The following is a 26,418-nucleotide window of genomic DNA, read 5'->3' on the forward strand; positions in this document are numbered from 1 at the left end:
GACATTCTGGCATTTGGTCTTTTTTGCGAGGCGTTGAGATTAAAATTGCAGAAAGGGAACATATGGCATATGTGAGTTGGTTGATGTGACAGCATGTTTATTTCAGTATTGTTGTCTAGTTTAGACATTATTAAAGAATTGTTATGTATCTCTGTAGTAACATATCTAATTATTTACAGCCTTGAGTTATATTAGTAATTTATATAATAGAATATTTATAATATATTATAAAGTGTATATCGTTGTAATTATATAATATATTATAATTATTTATATTATAGTTATTTATAATTAAATTTATATTATATATTATATTATATACATATTATTACCATTTAATAGGAAAAAAGTATGAACAGTATTTCTGACCTTTTTACGACGCAGAAACAACTGCAGCCTCTGACTTCAAACAAGCGTCTCCTTTTTACCTGCTTTGTCATTTTCACATCCAAAGTATCTAACGAGAACGGTGGTCTGACGTGTTGTTGTTGTTCTTCCAGCGTGTGACGCCCCGCTGTGTGCTGCTGCCCGGGTAATGCTCTGCGGACGGAGGTTCGAGGCCTGAACACAATGAGCAGCCAGGACACGTGGGTCACACTGACCCCAGCTGAGTTCGCCCTGCTCCAAGAGTACACTCAGTGTGAGTAGGACAGCTACTCTCTGTTTGTGTCTCACTGTGATAAAGACGCTCTGAATTTTTCTAGGTGTGTGTGTGTGTGTGTGTGTGTGTGTGTGTGTGTGTGTGTGTGTGATCGTGTTCTACAAAGAACAGTAACCAGGTGACATGGTACTTTTCTTGCAGCCCCAAATCAACATCTGCTGGTGCGAATATTGTTTCACCTTAAATTTCATTGTTATCACCCGTTATTAACTTTTTCGTCTGATAAAATGTGACCGATTTTATTTTAGATTATGTTAGCATCTGTGTTAGCTACTAAGCTAACAATTTATCAAAGTGTGATATATGAAGGGGGTTGCTTGTATAGTGACAAAACCTACAGAAAATGATCACACAGATCTGCATTTCCTCTCATCTCTATGGAGAGTTTTAGGTTCTTACAGCTCATTGTTTTGGTTTTACTGATCAGCCCTGTTTCCAGCTGTTTTTAACAACAGACACATCCACTGTACACGCCCGACCCAGCACCAAACATTGTCAGATAAACAAAATGAGTGACTGGCTGGTGAACATAGTGGAGCAATTAGCAGCTTAAGAGACGAATATTTCCAAAAACAGAGCAAATTTTACAAGGGCATTGAGGAGACCTCCAAATGACATGAAACGGGTAGAAGTAAATTTTCATTACAGCTTACCGGCTTTTTGGCTGTCATCATTGTGTGTGTCAGCGAATGAAAACATTAATTGTGAAATTGTTATTTTTGTTGGATAAAAGAGATATTCAGAATTAGACAAGCGGCTGCTTTTACTGGATTCTGTGTGAGGTTAACCTTGAACCATTTGCTGAGTGGTTTGGTTGCCACACAAAGTATTTCCAGATCTCATAATGTATGAGCACTACACAGTTCATCTTCCTTTAAAAGGTATTACATACTTATTTTGTTAGTGTTTTCCCTTTTCACTTCATTGATTTGGGTTTTATGGAAAGTTGTCATGAGTCTGATTTCTGCTTTCATATCTCCGGTGATCCTCCTCTCACTTGGGGACACGTTAACAGATCGAGACATGAATTTTCTCCAACAGCATCAATCCACCGAGTTAACAATAACAGGAGTGTTCCTCTGTCTGCTGTACGACTGCAGCATAAATCAATTCACTGGTGAATCTCAAACATCTCTTGTTCTTCTAATGATGAAATGTTGACGTTTCACAGTAATTGCAGGCTGCTGCGTGTTCCGTCTTGCTGATGTAGGAAGCTGGAAGCTGCTGAAGCATTTAATCTGTGTGTTGCCGCTTTAGCTCTGAATGATTCATTCGCAAACTCCAATAAATGGCTCCCCTGCTTACTAGACTGTGCTCTGGACGCCCGGAGTTTATGTTACGCTCCGAGATGTTGACACATTTCATCATTTGAAATGGTACCAGGGACGGAAAATATGACGATACCTGGCAGGCTAACCTTTGTGCACCACCTACTAAACGGTTTTTTTTTGGACAGACTTTGAAAGCAGAAGTCACGGTAAATCGTTCGGAGGCAGACAAACAATGGAAGTAACCGTGGACCAGAGATGGAGTCGTTAGGTGTCCCAACTTGTTTAGAGCCTAAGTGCTTTTCGCATCAGGGCCGACACAGCGGCGGGATACATCTCAGAGCTATTTTCAGTGTCAAACACGACATCTTCGAGGCATTTCAACCGCTGCACCGAGTATGAATCTTAATAATGAATGCTTTTCTCCCTGGATCTCTAGTTTCACTTGATAATGACATCTCTCTCTCTTTAATTTGCTCTGTGCCTGGTGACAACACCGTTCCTTAAACTCCCCTGCTACACTCAAGAGCCAATCAGGTTTTTGCTTTTTTGGTTTTCCATGTATTTTTGTGTTTGTGTGTTTTTTTGTCTTTTTTTGGTGGGTGGCTGAGGAGTTTGACGAATTAAACCAAATGTTCCAGGGACGAGAGGCTTAACGCTGTATCCTGAATTTGTGTGGGAATAAAAGGCGGAATAAAATAAAAAGTGAAGCAGCAAGAGAGAACTAAAGAGTCTCGGTGTGTGTGCACGTCTGCGTGCACGCTAGACGGCTTTGGATAATCATGTTTCAACGAGCTCGGGGCGACTCTTTGTGCGCTCTGCAGCTACAGGTTATAAAATATCCCGTTCTCCGAGCAGCAACAATGGGCATCACATTGCCTCACCTTCTCTCCTCATCTCGCCTCCTACTGTATCTCTCCCTTCCTTCTCATTAGAGTGAGCCGCCGCACGCTTTCATAACATTTTAATAGCTGTGCGCTGAGTCGAGCACACAAGATCTTACTCACAATTAGTTTCTATTTAACGGATATAATTGCTAATGGCCATATAGCAGAGTGCTGCTTCACAGAGGGAACATTCTTTTACTTCTAAAGGTACAGAACGTCTTCACTGTGTTTGTGAAACTAAACAACATGGAATAGGTCTTGTCCTCTGATTGCCGTGTGCCACACAATGCTTAAATCATTATAGCCTGATTGAGAAAAAACATTGTAATTCAGCCGGGCATGTGGAACGTGACAGCCAATCAGTGGATTCATAATCACCCTGCCACGTAATGGTTTTGTGTAGGCGGCGCGCTAATATAGGTGGTCAATAATGATGATGACACACTGCCCAATGGGAAACAATTATTTCTACTCACTGTTGGTAAAAATGCCTCCTCAGAAAATCAAAGGTCCAGAGCCATTAGCGCAGGAGGCGACGCAACGTTACGACCAACAAAAAAGCTGTTAAGAGGAGCTGAACACAGAATGAATGCATCAGGGAACACTTTTATTATATATTTGCTCTTGTAATATTTATATAACTTATGTGCTGCTACCTGCCCCGTTTGCACTATTATATATTTGCATGTTTTATTGGTGAATATTATTATAATGTGTATTGTGTGTACCTTTGCTGTACTTTGTCAACTCGTTCTCATTCGCAATGCGTCAAATTCCACAACTTAGTCATTGCTCCATGACGTCGGACAGCGACGCATGGAGAAACCCTTTAATGTGTAAATGCAACTCACCGGGCTTTCAACTATCTCCAATGTAAACACACCTGTATCATTATTAGACGCTCAGGGCAAACAAACACAGGACTTTTATCCAGGAGACCACTGTTCGTGTCCTGCGAGAAACTGAAAGTGGACGTTGACATTTTGTCAAGTCACTTGCCAGTCGTCACACTTGTATATTGACAATATACAAGTGACAATATACACTTGTATATTGACACGTTCAATAGTGGCGCTGGTGGGTCACGGTTTAAAGCTTAGCTGTGGTATTTGACACATTGGGGAGACAATGAGTTGACTTGGGAGAAGCCGAAGACAAAGACATAAAATCAAATCTAATGTAACACAATACTCGTCTAACTAACACAAATGTGTAAAAGCAAAAACAATCGGTGTTGTATTTACTCAATCACACACTAACATTTATGATACAGTTTCACCAAGTTTAATGATTTTGAAAAGAGAAATCTTTCTTTTCTTACCTGCAAGGCCGAACCTCCCAACACACCTGCTGCTTATCAATCAGTGACATGCTGTGCAATTTCATGAGCAGCAACCTTACCTCACGGTCCCCGGCTGCTCCATTTAGATCATGGCAGGTCGGAGAGCTGCTGGGGAAGCAGACGTGATTTTACAGGAGCAAGAGATCCACATCTTCTCGTGCTAATTAGGAAGAGGTGAGAGACCAGGTAGCTGATATGGAGCACGGACTTAAAACAAGCATCCGTGTGAGAGCTGAACCAGGCCCTCCAGTGCATGTGAGAAAATGGTACTTCTAATTAACTTCTGTAACATTTAGAACCTAGTATCCGCAGCGCAGCAAATTGATTTAGCAGCGGGACTCATAAACACTCTGCAGCATGCAGTAATTATCACAGAAAATCTACATCTGATCGAGTTATTTTGGTCCATAACTGAGTGCGAAAACAACTGACCAAATTTCTTCAAACATGTGATATAAATATAATATATTAAATAGTATTATTTATTACATTTTTTTTAAACACCAGATCATTCTTTAAACAAGTGGACTTGATTTTAAAGTGTCTATAATCAAGCTTAAAAGGAGAGTGACTGTATGTATGCTAATGCTTCGTATTTGCTAAATATGTCGGCTAACAAGTTCACCATATCAATTTAAAAGATGATAATCTGTCACTGTTTACAGCTTGTTTCTGTTGTCCACAAGTTGTCAGAAAGTCTGTTAATGCAAGTTTGAATCTTAATAACTGACCCGAATTCAAATTAGCTTCATGGCTATAGTTAGCTAGTTGTTCACCTTTCAATATCATCAATGCCATATCTATGAAATGTGATTTGTATGTCTACTTCACCAGTTTGGGTAATAATACACATATTTGCTTTCTAGAGAGGGTGAAGATTGATACAAACACTCCAACGTATGGAGCTGGATTCAGGATAGAGTTAGCCTAGCTTAGCATAACAACTGGGAGCAGAAGAGGCTAACGTTAGCTTGGCTCTGTTCAACTTTCAGAAATATGCCTCTAAGGATGATAACGCGTGGTGGAAAGTAACTAAGTACATTTATATATGTACTATACTTAAGTAGACCTAATGTTGAGGTACTTGTACTCTACTTGAGTATTACCATGTTAACCACTTTATTCTTTTACTTCACTTCATTTTCTGAGAGAAATATTGTTACTTTTTACTCCATTACATTTATTTTTGAATTTTAGTTACCAGGCACTTTGCAGGTTCAGATTCATACAAAATATTATCAATAAATACATAATGATATACAAATATATGCTAAAATAAGATTACATATCTATCTTTATGAATTCACAAGATACCCAGCAGTGTATAAGTAGACATTAATGCGTTGAAAATTATAATATATTTAACTATTAATAACCAATCAATTAAGTCCTTTATGATGATTTATTTCATACATGTTTGCCTGTTAGCTAACCTGTTGCTAACAACTGTTGCTTGTTGTAGCTGCACTTATTGAAGATTAAGATTATTTTCCTTTCCAAGGGCCCAAAAGCAGCAGTTCCCCAGCCAAACTTTCCAAACATAAACCGATCACAACACTCAAACACCGTAAATTTATTTTCCTCAGACTCGACCAAGAAGCTGAAGGATGTGCTGCAGGAGTTCCATGGAGATGGTGTTTTGGCTAAATACAATCCAGAGGAGGTATGTGCCGTTTATACTCTATTATATAACACATGGTTTATAGTGTTTTGAATCCAACTGGGCTAAGAGCCCCCGCACACCTATCTGCATATTGACCTTTCCGTGTCTGGTTGTTATTTTCTGTTCTTCTATTAAGAATCTTGATTTTTATTTTTATTTTGTTTCGTTGGGGGTCTTAAATAAATTTGATTTTACAGACGATTGAACATAAAACTGTGTTATATGGTTATATCATTTTCAATTCCTCTGCTTCGTTCACACCTTTTTTTTCAAAGAATATTTCGACACACATCTGAACTGTAAGCTGCCATTTAAGCATGAAAAGTAATTGTATATCACTATGATAACAGCATTTCATGGTTAGATTTTTGTTTTCTTGCTTTGAGAGTTGCATGGTAGCGTTATTGGGGTTTGGAGAATAACTATTTTCTCACTACATTTAACAGTCTGTCTTCAAATAGAAACACGTACTCAAAAGCCTTTCAGGAAAAGGCAGTATTTTAATAACAGGATCTCAATTTGTAGTATGCAATACACTATTTTCGATCGGCTATGCATGCAGTATTAATTGTTCCATGGCAGTTATAAAACCCTTTATATAGTGGAAGTCAATAAAGAGAGTTAGTCACCGTAGACCTGCATTCACAGACATCATGTCTTTGTGATTTTTACATGCACAGGTGTAATAAGGATATTTAGCACACAACTGCATGATACATCCATGAACATATTGGGTTTCTTTCTTTCTACAATGCTGCATGTTTAGAAGCAGGACATCCTCAGCCAGGTAATCCATCTCTTCTCTCCTCTCTTTATCGTATTGTTGGTGTGTTTTGTTGAGTGCTCATAAAGTTTCTCGCCGGATAACTCAACTTTCTCAATTAGTTTTTAATGAGAAAGAAAAGTAAAGGCATTTATAGAGGATATATGCATCTATTGTTGGGGACATATTACTCATCTTAAATGTAAGACAACATTAACAACAGATTTAAACAATCAGCCAACCTAATAGTCGTAGAGATGGACGAAGCTGTAAGCGGCACACACGCTGGAAAAACATTGAAAGCCCTCTGAAATAGCTCTTCACCCGCCCACAGCCCAAACAACACTCGAGGCATCTCGAGTACAGAAATCTGAATTCTGCAACATTTTTGCGAAAGATCACAGATTGTCCCCCCCCCCAAAGGTCAAACATACCAACATTCACATTACAAATCATCCGTGTTCCCTTGAAGCCCTTTAGGCGACGGCTGCAGCTCCACATGACCAACAACACGCTCTATTTCTGCCCTGTTTTTGTTATTTTAGGAGATTGACTTTGAGGGCTTCAAGGTCTTCATGCAGACGTTCCTGGAGAGCGAACTCTCCGAAGAGTTCTGTCAACACCTCTTCATGACGTTCAGCAACAAGGGACCCAGACCCAGTCCCTCATCTTCTGACAAACCCAGAGTCTCTGGTAAGTGTAGAGAGGAAGTCATCGCCATAACAAACCCTCGAGTTGTTAGCGCAGCGTGTTGGTGTTTTGTAGCTACTGATTACTGCTGTTGTTGCTAATGTGCAGCCAGTTTATCACTTATTCCATGCTCTCGCAGCAGTGACTCATTCTTGGTTTTTAACGACAGGACACTTTACTTTCTTTGCTGTGTTGAAGCAGAACCATTTCTGTGTATTTATCTGTTGTTGTTGTTTTTTGTGCCATTAGATGATTACAGATTTCCTGCCAAGTTCAGCCCCGTGGCACACGATGTAGATCGTAGTCTAGCGGCTGCCAATTGTCTTGGCTGTGGTTCTGTTTGTTTTCAGCATTTGTACTAATATCTTGTTCTGGTGTGGTAGTGAGTCACCGGTACTAAAGGGAGAATGCTGCACCTTTGTTATGTCGACGTCTGTTCTAAACGTACTCCTTAAATTCCTCAGTGCTAGCTTAACACCGAGAAAACTGATTTCTTCTGCTCGGGGAGCTCTACCTGCAGTGACTACATGTACCAGGATACATTGCGTTGAAGCCACTGACGGGCAGACAAAATGAATTGTGCCAAGTCGGCAAAGACTCTTTTATGCCTTCTTTTATGGTTGAGAATTACAATCCTGCAATTATTGAAAAGATCTTTAATAAAAGTCCAGAAACAAATGCTTTTTATTTGAATAAGTTCTATATAATTAATACCCAAAACGTTCTGGCGCTGTCTGCCCTTTGACATCACATTTCCAGTAACTCTGCTCATGTTTCGTAGCTCAAGACCGTGTCCCGGCCTTCATTCAATAGCCTTGAACAGAACAAGGAAGTTCCGTTTGTGAGAGAACGACAACCCAGAGATGTACAAGTGAAACAGTAGCCTTCGCCGTTCTTCCTTGCATCCAACTACATCACCGTCACGTTAAATATGACGGTGTGCTGGATGCAGGAGAAACAACAGACTTTGTAAATGCACCTCAGAGACACGGAGAGCTTCAGCAACCCGCTGCAGACTTTTTTCACACAATATCCCGAACTCTGACAGACGGAGATGCGGTTAAAAATTGGCCAATTTTCCCTTGAAAGCTAAAATTCCCTGCACTGACACTCGGCTGCACTCTTCTTTGACTGCCTGATATCTCAGGTAAATAACAATAATAATGATAATATGGATAATAATAACCTGACTTTTACCTGTGATATGTTTTCAAATATCAGCATCCACTTTGAGACTTGCTTGTGTTTTAGGCTATAAGAGCTTCTTACACTTTGTCCAATGTCTCTGATGAAAGCTCGTATAATTAGCGCTCATATTAGCCTTTGCATGAATCACAGATGACTTTGGAATCCTCAAATAACTTCAAGTTGTTATACCAAGCTGAGTGGAAATGAACGGCGCATGTGTCGTGATGAACAGATGTTGATTTCCCAAAAAAGCACACATACTGTAATAGAAATAATTGGATTGCCTTCTATTCCATTTTACCTGCATTTACCCCCCGTGGTCACTACAGGAGAGATGGTCCTGCACAGTAGATCAGACGAGTGTGTTATGAAATAGAGTAACGTTCCCCAGTGACTGGCAGCGTTCAGCGGCTGGAAATTGAAGACAACTCCCCACGGAGAGTGAGCTGGGGTTGCTACAGTAAACGCAGCCGTGGGATTCCCACTCTGGCATAACTTCAAACGGTAAAACCTAGTTGTTAACTTTCATTAAAGCAATATTTGACATGCAGTTTAGCACTGAAACTATAATCTAGAATCAGTTTATGATCATAGAGGCAAGTATCCATCGATTGCATCTTATAAGACAATTTGACTCAGTAAACTAGACTAAATTATTATTATGAACATTAAGAAATATTATAGTCTGATAGAACACTGACGTACAGAATACACCCTGATATTCAAAGCTTCCTATTCGTGAAAAAACATTTTCATAACGACTAAGAGAGCCAAATATTCTATACATTCATTGTAAATCTTACTAAACAGTTTAATATAAAGCTAAAAGCTGTAGTAGAGGAAAACGCGAGTAAACTCAGGACATCACCTCACATGTGGCACGTGAGGAGCTGAATCAGTGCAGCCTGCTGTATGCGAGTGTGTTATTTAGGCCTCATTGATCCAGTTTTAACAGCAAGTCCTCCCATCCCCCCCGACACGGATAGAGGAACCGCTGTACACAGCATTATTAAAGGGTTTATTTCCCCTTAAAAGCTCTTTTAGAAGTGAGCAGCATCACTGCTCGTGTGAGAGGAGAGTTTATGGCTGCTAGCTGGACGTACACACTGACTTTATGAACAAATAGCAGCTGAGCTCTTTGCTGAGAGCACGGTGGTGAAGAATGAGCAGATTCACTAACGCTCCTTCAGTCTGTGGTTTCCATGCAGTCTTGTACCATCTCGTTAAATCAGAATTAAAGGGCCGAAGGCCCCGAAGGTGACAATAGACGCGTCTCTTTCAATAAACGTCATTTGATGCTCATATGGCGCTCTGCCGGCATCTGATTAGAGAAGTCAACGCTACAGAACAAGCATGAAAAGATCAGTATTTCGGAATATTTTTTGGTATATTACAGATACCCCTTAATCTTTTAACTTTATTAAAATGATGAAGTTTAACTTGACAGTGTGAAACTGACATGGACGTATGACTCTGTTGGAGTTGTTGGGACTACAGAAACGATCCACTGTACAATGTTACAGAGTGAAGCGCTTCTTGCCTCGTGAACAACCTTTCCATGTGTACAGACAGCGTGCAGGGAGAACACGAACCAGACGAGAACACAATTCTATTTTTTGGTGATGGTCAAAAGCTTCGATGGCGAACTCAAGGCTTCAAAACAGCAGTCCACAAACCAATGGGTGGTGTCAAGACGACTAAGTCTACTTTTAAAGTCCCCTGTACATATATTACAGCTCCTCTCTGACTACAAACAGGACTTTATATTTGTTTGCCTTTTGGTGAACCGGGCACCGCCCACCAACGATCAATCCGACTGCACGACTAAAGCCGGGCCAGCAGGGTATCGGGCCGACATTAGAGACGTTGCGGAGGATGTTTTGACCTTTGGTCTCCGTCTCCCTACAGGCCTGAAGCTGATCAAAGGCAACTCGACCCCCGTGAGGACGGACGCCCTGCCCCCGCCTCTGGATACGGTGCAGCTGAAGGACATCGTGTGTTACCTCTCGCTGCTGGAGGGCGGGCGCCCTGAGGACAAGCTCGAGTGTGAGTGTGTCATCCCGGTGCACACGGGCCGTCTGTTCATATACTGTACGACGAGCATTTTCAATATAGTGGTGTGCTGAAAGTAGACAAGTCCTACCAGATCGAAATGCAAGAAAGACGAAAGATAAAATACACAACCGGCCAACTGAGACATCAGCAGGCTGAGTTAATGTCACCGGTTGAGTCGAACCTCAGTGGGTGGAAGGAAGTATTAGAAGTCAGGCTCAGTAATGTCAGAGTGACGCTCAGTGAATCAGACAAAGGGTAAGAGAGGACACACCACCAATCTTTGCTCTGCTGCTTTGTGGGAAAATGCAACATCAAGCCTCACTAAGGAGCTGAGCTTTCAGGTTCTAAATACGTGTATAGCCTTTAGCTGTGATCTAAACTAAGACCTGCCACTGACTCACCTTTTGTTTTTAGTAAAACAATTCATTAAAAAAGAAAACAGGCTGGGGAAGGGGGCAAATATTCCATAAAAGAAATGTACTAGAAGAACAAATCACAAATTCTCTGAGATTAAAATCACAGATTTATGAGACTATATATATATTTTCTAAAGGAACCACATGACTTCACTTTGCCAGGTTGGATCGACCTCATCCCACCTCAGACGCCACTGTCTGTCGGGTGTTATCATGCCTGCAGTGGATGACCATCACGTTATCTCTGTAAAAAATAATGGGCTCTGGGACATTTGTTTATTTTTACTTTTTGGACAAAACAATTAAGAATTGAATCAAGAAAACGATCGTCAAATTAATCAAAAATGAAATTATTTATGTGCAGCCATAGTCCTGATATTAGGCAATACTGGATGAAGTGGAGGCTGTGAGCAGTCTGTTCTTTTCTATATTAAGACACTTCCCAGTGTGTTGTGGCCACTAATCAGAGGAGAGTTGGTTTGTTGTCGGTTAGGTTGGTATGATCTGGTAATGCAGCATCCAGAAGAACTACTGTTGCTGTGGTTACCTGCAGTATGATGTAACTTTCACACTCGGTGAAAACAGCCGTTTGACGGACGCAACTTTTTCCTCACGATACACTTCAGCACTGAAGTACTCGGATAGAAATACCACAGTGTAGAAATACTGCAGTATTCGTGACAAGTATAAGTCCTGCATTCACAGTTTTACTGTGAAAGGCTGTCATTTCTAAATTCAGTGCTTACGTACTGTTAGTTCTGCCAGCACTGTTGCCATTGTTTGCGCTGTTAGCATCGTTAGCTGCAAGCCGCCGGCTCAGCTGTCGCCATGTTGAGAACCATTTGGAGGCAATCCTTCAATCATGGATATGTTATGAACTATTATGTTCAGATGCCGAGTTAAAAAAAACTGAAACTGTAAATGATGTCCCCCAACTCACAACACTTCTGAGCCAAACGTGGCAATATAGGGCACAAAAGAATGACAGGATCAATAAAAAGTCAATAAAACATTTATATTTATTAATGTAATTATCTACGTTGAGCTTAGTTCTCCGCTGAGGTTCAACTCAACCAAAGAGATTATTTCTGTTTCTTCCTGTTTATCCAAATAGAATGCTGTGTGCTAACATGACATGAGGACATCACCCTGAACAAGCACACAACCTTAACAATACACTCATTATAATAGACAAACAGGTACTAAAACATATATACAAAGTTGTATGATTGATATTCAGATTCAATCTAAATGTTTGCCAGGTCTGTCTGTGTGTCTCAGTCTGTTGGTGAGTTTTCTCTGGTGGATTCTGGTGGTTCGCAATAACATTCAATCAAACTGCATCTTTCTTGTCGTCTTATTCTTTCCCCCTGGTGAACATAATAACTGAAATGAGCTCTTTCAGCTCACAACCAAAGTTAGAACCTTTCAGTTTTCTTCTGAATTCAAAGGCGGAGCTTTTATTTTGAATCGATCATCACTATTTATTGTTTTTCGATCATTGCAGCTTCCCCATAAAGCTTCTCTAAAGAGAAGACGCCTCGTGGTCGCACTTTATCGACGCATCTTTCCGGGTCTCTTAATTGCGTTTATCTCATGATTTATTCACACGTTGCTTAATTGGTCATCAAACGTTTTTTTCCTCTCCGTGTTGCTGTAATTCTCATCCATCTGCTGAATTATTGAGGAGAGTAGCACTCATTAAGCACATGGATGGCTAAATAATTCAACCGATGGCGCCTGTGTGTGAGAGCACATCATGGATGGAACTGTGGCTGATGTCTCATGGAGCTCTGCCTGCGTCCTCGACTCTCTCCGACTCGCGCTGAGCCGCACGGTTGTTGTTTGTGAGGTGACGGCTCCCTCTGCTGGTTAGTCTGAGAACTGCTCTGGTTTCTGAGTTGACGGATTTCTTTCATCAGGATCATCTGAAGCAGATTCGGACAATCCAGCACAGATGTGACGTCTCTGTACTGAAAAAACACATTTATTATCTGTAAAGGAGCAAAAGTAAACTAAAGCTGCAGGTTAATACCGTTATGTATCTTGCTCCAGTGCAGTTCCCCTTGTTTCAGGTATTTCTTTGAAATTACTGCATATTTAAAAAAAGAAAAACAAGAAAGTTGAATAAGGCAGAGTCGAGCACTGTTTCGTGTTATAAAAAACAGATGCATTAATCGAAAATAAGTCTCACAAGGCGTCACCGCAAATAGAAATCTCACTGTAAAATAGCTTTAACACGTTTAAGGAGGACGATGTGTCACCGTTAAGCAGCCATAACCCGTTTCAACAAATGTCTTGCACTTATATGTGTTTTGATAAAGTTATTTAAAGCTTCCAAAACACCTTGAAAAATGTAAGGATGTGAGATTACAGAGAACTAATTAAATGGTGCGCAGTTAAGTTACATACAACAGAAATAAATATATAATGGATGAGTAGAAAAAAAGAGAAATTCACAACAGAAAGGTGGTAACAAATAAAGAGAAATAAACAAACGCATGAAACTCTTAAAGTTAAATAGAGATCTGGTCAAAATCAGTAGTTCACTGTACTAACATATATTTAGGTATTTAACTTTAAAGATAATAAAAATGTATTTGGTTTTCAGTGGTTTTCAACATAAAAAGTTCACTAAAGTATCTTTTTGAAAACACGTGCGCAGTAGAGAAAAGAGCAAACACAATCCAGTCTTTCACCCAAGAGACCGTTGCTGTTGCCCCGTGTGAACGGAGAAGTCGGGGTTGATTTATTTGTCACATAACTGCAGTACTTAAGTAACTTTAAGTAACTTAAACCTAACCAAGTAGTTGCGTTGCCTCAACCTAACTAAGTTGTTTCCTGTGAAGATGGAAGTTTATTCTGAAAAGACTGTATGCCTGTTCAGAGAGGATATTGACTCGTGTTGCCGTCAATATGCAGATATGGCAAAACGTTTTTTTAATCAACGTTACAAATGGATCCAGAGTTTTTATTTCTTTTTCGCGAGAACCATCCCAGAGGAAACTCTTCAACCCCTTTGTACTGCAGGCAGAATTTACCAACACTTCTCATCATCTTTAGCATTTTATTACCTCTTTGGGTCACCACAAGCACCACCTCGTGACACCACCAGCCTCCACCCAACACCCAACGCCAGACACCAGCAGCACTTCCCCTCCCTCCCCCCCCCCCCCCTCCCCTCCCTCCAACAGGTCACACCCCCTTCAGGAAACTGGCACTTAGCTCCTCGTTAGTGGGTTGACGAACCGCCATCTGACGTCAGCTCCTCATGATGTCAGCAGCACCCGCCGTCTGCTACACCTCGACCGCACTCGCATGGAAGCCGGGGGTGGAGGGTGCAGGGTGCAGGGTGCAGGGTGGAGGGTGGTGTTGGGTAAGAGCGCCTCTAAGTGTAGATATTAGCATTGAAATGATCTGCAGCCAGGTCATGTTGTTGTTGTTGTTGTCACGACTCTGTGACGTTCAGACACATCACCGAGACGTCACGCCAAGAGCCAATCACGGGCCTCGATGTGGGAGCTGTGTGTTTCCATGGTGACACGTTCGAGTGGTAATTGGGGGACACTTAAAGTTGCAGCATTTCAGATGCGTACAACTGCAGAGATCTGGGTTTTTGTAAAGGAAATAAAAGCTGTTTTATGGCGCTGCGGTGCTGCGGCTTCACCTGCCAATGACTGCTTTTAATGTTCACTTGAAGCACTGACATTTCTGTGTTTTGTCTCCACAGTTATGTTTCGCCTCTATGACACTGATGGAAACGGGTCTTTGGACAGCTCGGTAAATATTCCTCCTCTTTAAGAACAACCTTCGCCTGAGGTTCAATCAATCAATCAATCTTTATTTCAGACTCAGGGTCCACATAAGACAAATACATAAAAAGACATACAAGAACAATAAAAGTTGTTCAAAAGGGCAACAATTTTCACTGAATGCATCCCTAAATATGTTGGCGTTTTTACTAATGTATTTATTTTATTACTAGAGAGACAACTTGTCAGTTTTTAAAATGTCTATTAAAATCAGTAGCATCAGAAGCAAAACAGCTGGAGACACAAAGTATGAGAGGTTACACTCTCCTTTCTAACTAGCTATTATTATTATTATTCTTATCGGCTGATTTAAATCTTGATTAATCAATTAATAGTTTGAATTTAAAATGTCAGAAATCAGTGAAAAATGCCCATAAAATGTTAGCAGTCAAACGCAGTCAAAACCAAAAGACATAAAATGTATTATCACAAGTGAGGAGCTCAAACTTTTGTTTGCCCCCCCCCCCCCCCCAGTACATTTACTTTGTTTTTATTCTTTTTCAAATTAGGAGACAATGAGGGAAAAGACAAATGATGAGACAAACAATGACAATAATATTCATTGTAATGAGGATTAAAACAGTACTTTAAAAAAAGGAGAAAGAAGGGGCGAATAAGCCGGCCACGTTGGCGACATATAAACAAACAGGCAACAGAGAAGCCCTCCCGAGTGTAAAAGGACCCAGATATGCAAACAGACAACAACAACAGAAGAGGAAAATAACAAAATCAACTATTGACATGATAAATCAATCTATTTAATTCTTCTCTATGTGTTTCTGTACTTTCATTCAGCACATTATAGCTGTTATAATATCATATTTAATTATTACCCATTATTTTATATTATATTTAGGATACTTCAGCTGGCCACAAATCATAGAACATATATTGTTCTCTTCACTTCTTTACATTTATTTAACTTTTAGTTCTTGTCTAACATTTTATAGGTTAAACATCAGATACATTTATAAAATATATAAACTCTAGTTATTGATTAAGTTACTCAGTATATAAACTTTAACATTAAAATGCTGCTCAGTAGCTACAGTAAAAAATAGTAAAGTACGATAAATATAGCCGTGTTTTGTATAATGAGTACTTGTATATTAGATGCTATGTACTCTTTGTACTCTTAAGTACGTTAGGGGTAAATAATGCAAACATATAATCAGTTTGCTCCCATTATCTCCATGTTGTACATCAACATTGGTACAAATACATGAATGGATGGATGACGGGAAAGAGAAAAATCTGGCCTGGCGTATATTTGATGAATGAAAGCGCGCCAGTGCTTTTGAGTACATGTATAGAACGTGTGTAGGAGGGTTAGGGCTAAGTGGGTGGAGGGGTTTTGTAATGTATCCCATTATTGGCCGGGATGGGGAGCGTAATGAAAAGAGGAGGAAGAGCATCCCAAAAAAAAGAGGGATATTGATTGAATGTGTTCAGATTTGAGAAAATATTAAAAGAAGAAGAAGTCTTTTTTTTATGTGTGGAGTCTTGATTTGCACTCAACATCTTAAAGAAGTCCAAAGTGCATCATAGTGATTCACTACCACACTAGATAATAATACCCCCCCCCCCCCCCCCCCTCCCAAAAGAAAGTCAACCATTGTAATTAAAGCATCAGCCTCGGAGCTCTTCCCACGCTGCCTTTGTTTTTCTCAGAAAACCTCTTCTGTGCGGAACAATGACATTTCCAACCTGCTATTACATGTCGTTCATCAGTCTATTCACGCCAAGGCCACTTAGCAGCATCGACTTGTAAGGCTGCAATACACGGAAAAGGTAAATACAGTATTTTTTGGGGGCCTGTGATTGACTTGTCATTGGTCTCACCGCAGGAGCTGGAGCACATTATCTCCCAGATGATGCACGTAGCCGAGTACCTGGAATGGGACGTGACTGAGCTGAAACCAGTAAGAGACATTTCACCCAGTTAACAGGAGTCAGTGATGGTGTGAGTTTAAACCTCTTAGCTGGTTAGCAGACACTTCGTCAGCTTGCTGAGAGCTGTTTTTCTTCCACAACAATGATTTTGTGACTGAACTTTAACACTAAATAATGACTGTAAAAGAAATGAAAGACAAGCCTGAAAATACACTCTACACTAGTTTAATATCATTTTCAGTATCCACAGATTTCCTCTCAACCCCACAGGGAGCAAATTATTCCAATGTACTACTTCTATGAAAACCAGACTTGTCCTCCTCTTGTCTCTGGACTTACTGTCTCCGTTTACGCTGCAGATCCTCCAGGACATGATGCAGGAGATCGACTACGACCACGACGGCACGGTGTCGCTGGAGGAGTGGATCCAGGGAGGCATGACCACCATCCCGCTGCTGGTGCTGCTGGGCCTGGAGACGGTGAGTCCACAGAGAGACCGCTTCCATTTGACAGGTGACGCCGGTCGCAGGCTAACGGCGTGCAGCAGCTTCCATCCGTTTTAGCCATTTTACAAAAATGTAACCATATCAAAAGTGTATTAATATGACTGAGTCTACAGCCGTGCTAGAAACCGTCCTGTTGTGAGAAAAGGTGTTGGCATTGTACGTTTCTGCAAACCACAGGATACGTTGAATGTTTACGTAAATATGAACTTTCATGAATACATTTAATATCAGCCGCATATCACATCTGCAGAAACGCACAATGTCACGAGGTTTACGTTGAGCAACGAGTTGTTCGGTTTTGGCAACAAAACTACTCGGTATTGGTTAGAAAAAAGGTTGTGTTTTTTGTTAATTTAAAGACGTAACAACGTAACGTAATAACCGTACTAAGGTAAATAAAGAACAGCTGCCCTTAGCGGACTTTTCTACATGACAATACAAGCATCAATTTAACGTTTACTTTTGGTTTCACACGGGACGAGAACTGTGGTCTCCTGGGTGAAAGTCCTGTGTTTGTTTGATGTTTTTTTGCAACAAAGGCTGATGGGAAATGTCATTGCAGGTATTTAACCAAAGTATTAATAAGAAATAAAAAAAATGGACCCGATGATGAGGCTGGATGATAAAGTCAGCAGATCACTCAAGTTCTTACAATTCATCCTGACCGGAGCTCGGGTGTGTGTGAGCCAAGTTTCATGGGAATCCATTCAACAGTCAATAGTCGAGACATTTCACTGAAAAACCAAGGTTGAGGTTGATTATTTGTCGCGTACCTTCCGTACATATGTGACACTACCTCGTAGTTATTGTTACCCAACCCACTTTTCCTAAACTGAGTAGTTTCCTGTGAAGACGGAGGTTTATTTTGAAAAGACTGTTTGTGTGTAATGAGCTGGTAATTGACACGTGTTGCTGGACGTCTGTGGTAGAATACACAAAGAAAGATAAGATGGAAACCTGCAAACTTTAGCCTGAGATGAAACTAATCACAAAGCCATTCACTCTGTTCAAAACAACAAGAGATTCTAAGGCATCCATCTCAAAAACATTCACACCGTTAGTGCATAAAATACAAGCAAACACACGATCGGTGAAAAGCTGCGGTTATCCGAATGTCCTCTGTCTCCTGTCTGTCCTCCAGCCCATAACCTTTATGATCAACACATCCTAAACACATGGACTTTCACTGACGTATTGTTTAACAATGACCAATCACACAACATATGTAAATTAGCAAATTCATTATGTAGGTTTGGTGGCATGACTGTCGTTAGAGGTCTGAAGCTCCCCTGATGATGTGCGTGTGACTGTCTTGAGGGAGAACAGTTCAGTTCCAAATATCACACGGCGGGGTGTACTGTACGAAGCTCTTCAACATGTGTTTTAAAGGTGACGCTCAGTCAACCTGATGTGGTTAAACGTTCCTTTCCGTTCATAAGAACCTGACACTTCTTGCTATTTTAGAACAGGTGTTTAAGAGTGTGTCTGCGCAGCTTTCGGTTCATCAGCCTTTCAGAGAAACAGAGAACTCTTCTCGCATCTTTGAAGTGTAAATTGGCTTTCTCTATCTCTCAGCTCTTTTTTTTTTTTTTTACTTTACTTCAATCCATTCCTGCAGAGATGATTATGCTAATCGCTTTAAAGTCACAGGAGTTGTTCATACATCTAACCTCTAATTGCTTCACTGTCAATTGCTGGAGTTCATCGTGTTCATAGAGTTCATCGTGTCAGCTAAACTCTGAAATCTGAAATGTGTAGTTTTTTTCCTTCTGGGCCGTGCTACTGCTGTTGAAGATCTGAAAAAGGACTAGAAGCAGTGAATATATTCCTCATCATTACTAATCCATTTACTGCAATGCATAATTGATCTGCTAACAGCTCACACACTCTCCCCAGCAGTTTCCTGACAACATCTGTACACATGTGCTGCTGTTTTCCTGTGATCAGTTCTGCCTTCAGCTCATAGTTCCTCCACTAGATGGAACCATTTGACCAGCTTCAGCAGAAATTCCTCCCTAGGTGTCATGTCTTTTATGAATGAATATTACCACTAAGGGAAGGCAGCAAAACTTCCTCCCAGTCGGAAGAACTGGAAAAAAATACAACACGTGAGACACTCATCGAGCTAACTGACAAATACACGAGTGAAATGATCAGCTGATGATTCTCCTGTCCGAATATGAAACGATGCAGTGACGCAGTCAATCGTTCAATCAAGTCGTATGTTTTGTGTGTCTGCAGAATGTCAAAGATGACGGGCAACACGTGTGGAGACTGAAGCACTTCAACAAGCCGGCCTACTGTAACCTGTGTCTCAACATGCTGATCGGACTCGGGAAGCAGGGACTCTGCTGCTCCTGTGAGTTCATTCACTCACCGCTCAGGGTTCGACGGACGCATTGATTTGAACAGACGACGCACGCACGCAGTAAACTCGGCCGGCGTCGTCTCCAGTGACACATTTTGCTAAACAAGCTGTTGGTTTTTTTTAAAGCCTAAAGCTAGAAATGTGTTGAGTTATCTTCCATTTCAATTGAACTTTTGATGATGGTGTCTAGAAGCTAGTTCAGTCCTGTTTTTATCAACTTTGAATGTTTGCAAAAATGAGATCGTAACTATCGTCCTCTGACTGTCAAAAATATGAGACGATTTTACGTGTGTAAAGAATGAAGCACATTCACGCCTTCAGGTTCTACAAAACGCTTCAGCAAGACCGTGAACTAGGTCAATCAGCAGAGATCATACAAGCCTTGTTTTAAACAGTTAACTTCAGGAATGGTTTCAAGGTTCTGCTCATTACTTTTAAAGTGCTAAATGCCCCCCCCCCCCCCCCCCAATAAGGTAAAGGAGACTAGGATTTTGCTTTGAGGGCCCTACAACTCTGGAATATTCTTCCTGTTGGGATTCGTCTCGCGACCTCGTTGGTTTCTTTTAAATCGCTTCTTAAAACTCATTTTTATGAACCTCTTCTTTTTGTTTCTTGTTATTTTGTATTTGTGATGAGCTTTGCAACCCTGTTTCTGAAAGAGGCTTTATAAATACAGTTTCTCTGTGTTGCCTTGTTATGAATGTTACTCTGGAGTCAAATTTACGCGACAATAATGGCGTCTTATTTCTTACTTGGCCTTTTTAAAAGAGGTTTAAGTCTGAGTTTCCAGCGTCAAATAATGGCTTCTTCAACTAAAAAAAAACAAGAGTCTTAACAAAAGAAACTTTATTCTATATAATTCTGATCTCATTACTCACTGGCTTTTTTTTTCTATAGTGCATCCAACGCTACACCCTCCACAGGAGCTGTTTTCACAAACATTACTCAAACCCTGGTGTAAAGCACTTATAGCACTGTTGTTTTTTCTCCTTTCCTCTGTGTTCCGTCTTCTCCTAGTTGAAAGTCTTAAATTAAAATGTTTTTTTCTTTCTTTCTTTCCTCCCAGTCTGCAAGTACACAGTCCACGAGCGCTGCGTGGCTCGCGCTCCGCCGTCTTGCATCAAAACATATGTCAAGTCCAAGAAAAACACAGAGGTGCGTCCAATTGGAGTGCTCAGCAGTCGGCACGCTTGGATCCGCGCTGCTCCACGGGGCTCAGGATGAGGGCCTGTCTTCTTCTACTGGAATTTAAACATCTCAATCTGCTACTAAGCATTGCTAATCACCAGGACAAGCCTGCTTTAAAAGACACAGAGCCTCGTTTGTTGGGCCTTTCTGGCTCTCTGCTGTGCTTTCTTTCTCTCTCCGTCTTGCTTTCTTTAATTGTTGTCACTTGTGCCTTTGTATACATCTTGTTTTTCTGCACCATGTCTCTTTTCTCACCTCTCTCCCTCTCTCTCTGCAGGTAATGCATCATTTCTGGGTGGAAGGGAACTGCCCCACCAAGTGTGACAAGTGTCACAAAACCATCAAGTGTTACCAGGGCCTGACTGGGCTCCACTGTGTGTGGTGTCAAATCACGGTAAGCCGCCATCTGAGGAGAGGCAGCTCACCTCCTCATTATATTCCCACTGCTTCTTGTTTTTTTTAGGGTTTCGATTTTAGCACCTCGGATGCCTCACAAGTCATCCCACCAATTTACACCCTGAAAACACTTGTTTGTGGTTGCAAGTTAATAGAAATGAAAACCGAAGCAATGACACGTGTAACGCAAATAAATCTTCGAGCATGTACCTGTAAGTGTGCAACTTTAGCATGTGTGTGTGTTTGTGACGCAAGCTGGCTGCTAACTAACGGCTGCGACCTCCTCCAGCTCCATAACAAGTGCGCCTCCCACGTGAAACCCGAGTGTGACTGCGGACCCCTGAAGGATCACATCCTGCCCCCCAACTCCATCTGCCCCGTGGTCCTGGTAAGACTTGGCTCCTCTCTGGCCAGCGATTACCTGTTACCTGAGGATCCAATCATCAGCCTCCGTTCTCCCACTGAGATCTGAAATGGCAAAGCTCTATTATTTGTTTTTTTTATTTCCCGAGATAATTATTACCAAAAATGGTGCACATCTATTTCAGGGGAAAAGACTCTATCTAAAATCTACCCTTGTGTAATCCTTTTAACTTCTGTTGATGGAAACTCAGACCACCGTCTCTGAACTTTACAACGTTGCAACCAGAACCAGATTAATAAAGTTATTTCCAGGTAACTTTCTGGATTAATGAATTATTGAGAAATGATGACCTCATACAACAAAGTGATTTATTTTCCTTTTCCTCAGATGTTTCAGAGCTTTGTGCCAGGAAGATACTAAATCATTTGTTTATTATTTATTGATTTATTAGATAAAATTCATGAAATAAAATGTCAACATTGTGACCTCAGTGTCCACGGCCACGATTACAACAACAAATACGGCGACAGGCTTAGACGATTGTCACAAAAAAACGTGAATAAAATACAGAGAAGAAGCTCGTATTTAAGTTTAAGAAGTAAAACCGGGAAAAAAAGGTTATTTTTTTCAAAAGTGCCATTCCTTTCTTTAAATTTGTGTAATAAATCATTTTGTAAGAGTTGAAGTCTTTAGTTGTGGAAATCAGCTCATTGACGGATCCGCTGTTCGACCCTCAGGAGAGACAGTCGACGCTGAGGAAGGACTCCCGGGCCAGCCAGCCGAGCAGAGCGAAGATGCAGAGAGCCAACTCCGTCACAGTGGACGGCCAAGGACTGCAGGTGAGTCTGATGCTCCCTCTGTGTTCTATTCTCCTGCTTACATTTCAATATAATATACCTTCGTCACACCGCACTGCTCCAGCGTAAAGCACACGGATCACTTAAGTTTCATCCAACCAATATTGATCTAAAGCTTTCCTTTCATAATACTACTGTTCAGTGATAATACGGTTACACTGGGAAAGAATTGGATATGAGAACCACCTTTTTAAGATTTTTCCAAAACATTTAGATGTAAAATCGAATGCACATTTCAGCCTGGACATATTCCACCAGATATGTATTTATCTACTGTCGGAACAAGTTGTAAAATGAGTCACAACTTCAGCAGTAAGCCATCCTGAGGAAGTAAACTTTGTCTTCATAGCGCCTTTCAAAAACAGAGGTTCAATGAGGGCCAAACGTTAAAAAGAAAATAGAAAACAGTAAAAAAAAGAATGCGTCTCTGACTCAGCTGATCTGATCAGAGCAGGAGATAGTCCCTAAAACGTTAAAAAAAACAGCCTGAACTTTTGACAATATCTGATCTGATCTGAGGCATCTTGGTGCAGAATAAAATGGTTTAAAAGTTATGAAAATAATCAGAAATTTAAATTTAAAACCAACGCACAGGCCTGGACATATTTGTTGAGAGGCCTCTCTGCTGCAGTCTGCACCAATTGTAAAGCAGCAGCCTTTAGTATTTGTATTCATGTTGAAATGAGCCTCTGCAGTTCACATGACGGGACTGCTGGTAATCGGTATCATACAGCAGAGCCCAGTCCGCTCAGATCCCCTCTCATATCTGTCAGCCGGCACGCTGTCTGTGGCGACTGCTCGTCTGCTCGTGGCTGGGAGAGAAATCTGATGAATCATATCCCGGGCACATCCATCTAATGCCTCTCGCCGGCTAACCAGCGTAATAATCAAGATTATTATTTATAATTACAGGAAGTAATGGATCACTCCGGACAGGACGGGGGAGCTCATTAATTCACCCTCGGCCTGCTGGGATAGCAGACAGGGGGAGTTAAGCGCTTCATCTGTGTCAGGGAGAGCACGGGGCGAGTTGTCGCACGAAGGGGCCGATTCAAACGTGGGCGCCGCCGGATTAGAGCTTCGTTTGTGTGGCGCTCTGTGAGTCTGGCCTCCGGCACCGCCGCGTTTTTTCTGTCCGTCCAAAAAAAAAAAAACCCCGTCACACGAGACAAACTGCCCTGCCAATTAGGAAGCGGTGACAAATGACTATTACGACTGAATTGTGAATCATGATTTATCAGGTTGAGAGTATTGATTGGCTGAGAGATGGATGGGTTGTTCTACTGAACTGTACGTCTGCTCACTGAAACCCGGCCTGCATCCGATATCATTTGCCACCATAACTTCTGATAAAAACCTTCATTTCTGCTACATTTCGGGTCAAAACTGGAGCAAATGCACAACATTTAGTTAGTGTGCTGTATTTTGCATGCAGTATTCTTTATTTTTTTATTATTATTCATTTTCGTCACAAAAACAAACAAGAACTGTGATATCTTCTTCCTCTGTCACGTTTGATAAACACTACAGTGCCCAGCTGTTGTAAGAAATATCAGCCTTTTTTAATTTATATACTATTTTTTTACTAAATATATTGTGAGCTGTTGTTACAGATGTGTACCTTCAGGAAGACTGACTGCGGCTGAGCACCTCAGACATAGTAGGCAAAGTATTGACATACGGACTAATAAATTGCTTTTTAAAAATCTTTTTATAGGATTCTTTGAATATACTTCTTCAGCTAATCAGAAAAAGAACATTTATGTGATTTATTTTCTACATTTTTACTGTAGAAATACATTTTTATCACTGTTCTCCTTTTTATAATTAGATATTATAATTAACACAAGATTAGATTTGGACTCGGGCACAGAACATGTTGAGCGCCCACACTTTGCCGTACATCTTGGTACCACTCGTGCATCCATGAAACAGGAAAGCTATGAAACGAATCGGATGACTGGCACTGCTTGGAAGTGCTGCGTAGACTCGATATGAAAAAAAAAACCAACAACGTCTGAGGGATATGGCTTGAAAGTGAATTCCTGTGAAGCATCCTGCAGTCTCCAAACACCAATGGTTTGTTTTGACATCTCCCATTCAGATCACAACAATAGAGGGCACTCATCCTCTGCTAGTGTTTGTCAATCCGAAGAGCGGGGGGAAGCAGGGAGAGAGGTAAGTACACAATCTGTCTCAACGTGCTACAAGAGGCCTCTGAAGCTCCGCTCCTCCATCGCAGAGGGAAGGAGGCGGCGCGGCCTCTGGCTGCCAAGTGCCTCGGGCAGACTTAGTCGAATAAAAACCACGAGGACGTCAACCCTGGAAGCGCCGACCGCCTTCACCACCGGCTCTCCGCAGACACCCTCCTCGCTGTCACATCAGGGCCGGGCCCCCTTCTTTAACCCAGGGCTAATTGGGTTATTACTGAAACATATTCATTCGCTCCTTATTACGCCGGCCCCTCATTTGTTTAAATTATGAGATCAAAATATGACTTCAGCCAGTTGATGAAATTGAAATTAAAATGAATTAGTCTTTCTAATGGTTTCTCCTCAAGGGTATGTCTTTGGGTATGTCCCACCCTGCTGCCCAGTCCGCTGCCTTGTCCCGCTCTGATTGGACGCCGGCGCTTACAGGACAGAATCTGACACTAAATCCACTTCAAAGCGTTATCTGTGATTTCGTTTTTCATCTTTGAATGTTTGCGTTTGTGACTTTCTGTTTGTTGTCTTGACTTAAATTTCTGATCTCTCTGCATATTCTCTCCTGCAGGATTTACAGAAAGTTCCAGTATCTTCTGAACCCGAGGCAAGTGTACAACCTGGCCAAGAATGGACCCATGCCAGGGTACGTCGTGTTTCTAGATAAACATCACTTACAGCAAAGATTTAGTAAGCAATGGGTGCAAATATACACATTAAAGCAGTACATCTTGCTGTTATCATTCCTCCTGTTCATACTGGCCATAAGCAGTGGTGGAGGAAGTACTCATGTCTAAAAGTAGAAATACAGTGTGTAGCATTTCTGGGGCTCTTTTAGCAGAATTAGCCACCGCATTACTTCTGTTGCTCTTTTATACCAGTAAGGATGTTCCTTGAGTGCGACGAACAGTTACTACTGTTTTACATTCAGTTGGTTGCATTCTGCAACGTCACCACTAGATGCCACCAAATCCTACACACTGTCCCTTTAAGGAAAAGTGTCAACTTTTGTTTATAACTAAAATGTTTTTATTATAAGTTAAATAACGATATTAGATGTAATATATCAATGAATTGGTGCATGAAACTACATGGAGAGAACAAAGCATGTTGTTGTTGTTAACACACTTCTAAAATACATTTTTGCTTTATATGGTTTATTTTATTTATTTAAATTTAAAAAACACAAAACGGAGAATAAAGGGCCTGCTAAAGAAAATGTATATTGGTGCATCATTTTTTAGGCAGCAAATTAGAAAATAGAAAGACAAATCATACCGTACCTGCTAATGATCTTCTGTTTACAAACAGGCCGCTCACATATAATAATAACCTCCATCACATGCAAGAGAGGGCCTTTAATATTAGACCCTTCGCTCGCTTCCCTCACGCGGCACCGACACAAATGAGGTGGGCTCACTCGTAAGCAGTCCTGGAGACGACGGTATCATGCTGTAGCCTGGCTCCATATGCATAAGCCTGCATGTGAACGGAGAGCGGGTGACACCGATGACTGACGGATGGAGACGGGGTGACACTCTCACCGTCCCACATGTGTTCACGCATACAGACGAGCAGCTCACCGCGGGCTGTAGGCGCGGGCGGCGTCGGGCTTCCTATGGTTCACATCTGTGATTAAGAAAATGAATGGATCATTTACATGCATAAGGCTCCCTCACCACTTTGGCGGTACACAACATACAGGACCGCCTCTCCGCCGTGCCGCCACGTTGTTTGGCTTTGATTAGATCTGAAACACAGGCTCTTTGTGGCTTATAAAAAATAAATACACAGCGGCACACAACCTCCTCCAAGGGTTTTGTTTTCCCCCGACTGTCTGCGCGCGAAGCTGGAGCAGCTCTCTCGCCACAGATTGTGCCGATGCAGCACCCAAGTT

General features: G+C 41.2%; 1 protein-coding gene across 9 annotated transcripts in view; it reads left to right on the forward strand.

Annotated features, from left to right (window-relative positions):
- The first annotated feature begins 561 nt into the window (after positions 1-561).
- Positions 562-26,418, forward strand: part of dgkb (diacylglycerol kinase, beta) — a 60,193-nt gene continuing 34,336 nt past the window's right edge. The window contains exons 1-16 of one of the 9 annotated variants that reach the window (XM_076081184.1): positions 571-640; positions 5,745-5,821; positions 6,588-6,608; positions 7,130-7,318; positions 8,158-8,165; positions 10,408-10,508; positions 14,664-14,713; positions 16,593-16,667; positions 16,998-17,117; positions 19,386-19,503; positions 20,579-20,667; positions 20,978-21,094; positions 21,386-21,484; positions 22,147-22,299; positions 24,422-24,495; positions 25,093-25,167. In XM_076081184.1, coding sequence (XP_075937299.1) covers positions 571-640; positions 5,745-5,821; positions 6,588-6,608; positions 7,130-7,318; positions 8,158-8,165; positions 10,408-10,508; positions 14,664-14,713; positions 16,593-16,667; positions 16,998-17,117; positions 19,386-19,503; positions 20,579-20,667; positions 20,978-21,094; positions 21,386-21,484; positions 22,147-22,299; positions 24,422-24,495; positions 25,093-25,167 — 1,436 coding nt within the window. Of the gene's footprint in view, positions 641-5,744; positions 5,822-6,587; positions 6,609-7,129; positions 7,333-8,157; positions 8,166-10,336; positions 10,509-14,663; positions 14,714-16,592; positions 16,668-16,997; positions 17,118-19,385; positions 19,504-20,578; positions 20,668-20,977; positions 21,095-21,385; positions 21,485-22,146; positions 22,300-24,421; positions 24,496-25,092; positions 25,168-26,418 lie in introns of all 9 variants that reach the window. The other 8 variants (XM_076081183.1, XM_076081187.1, XM_076081189.1 and 5 more) reach the window with 8 other exon arrangements.

This window comes from Anarhichas minor, unplaced genomic scaffold (genome assembly GCF_050575085.1).
Source record: "Anarhichas minor isolate MPS153535 unplaced genomic scaffold, ASM5057508v1 ptg000079l, whole genome shotgun sequence".
In the NCBI taxonomy this organism is placed as follows: Eukaryota; Metazoa; Chordata; class Actinopteri; order Perciformes; family Anarhichadidae; genus Anarhichas; species Anarhichas minor.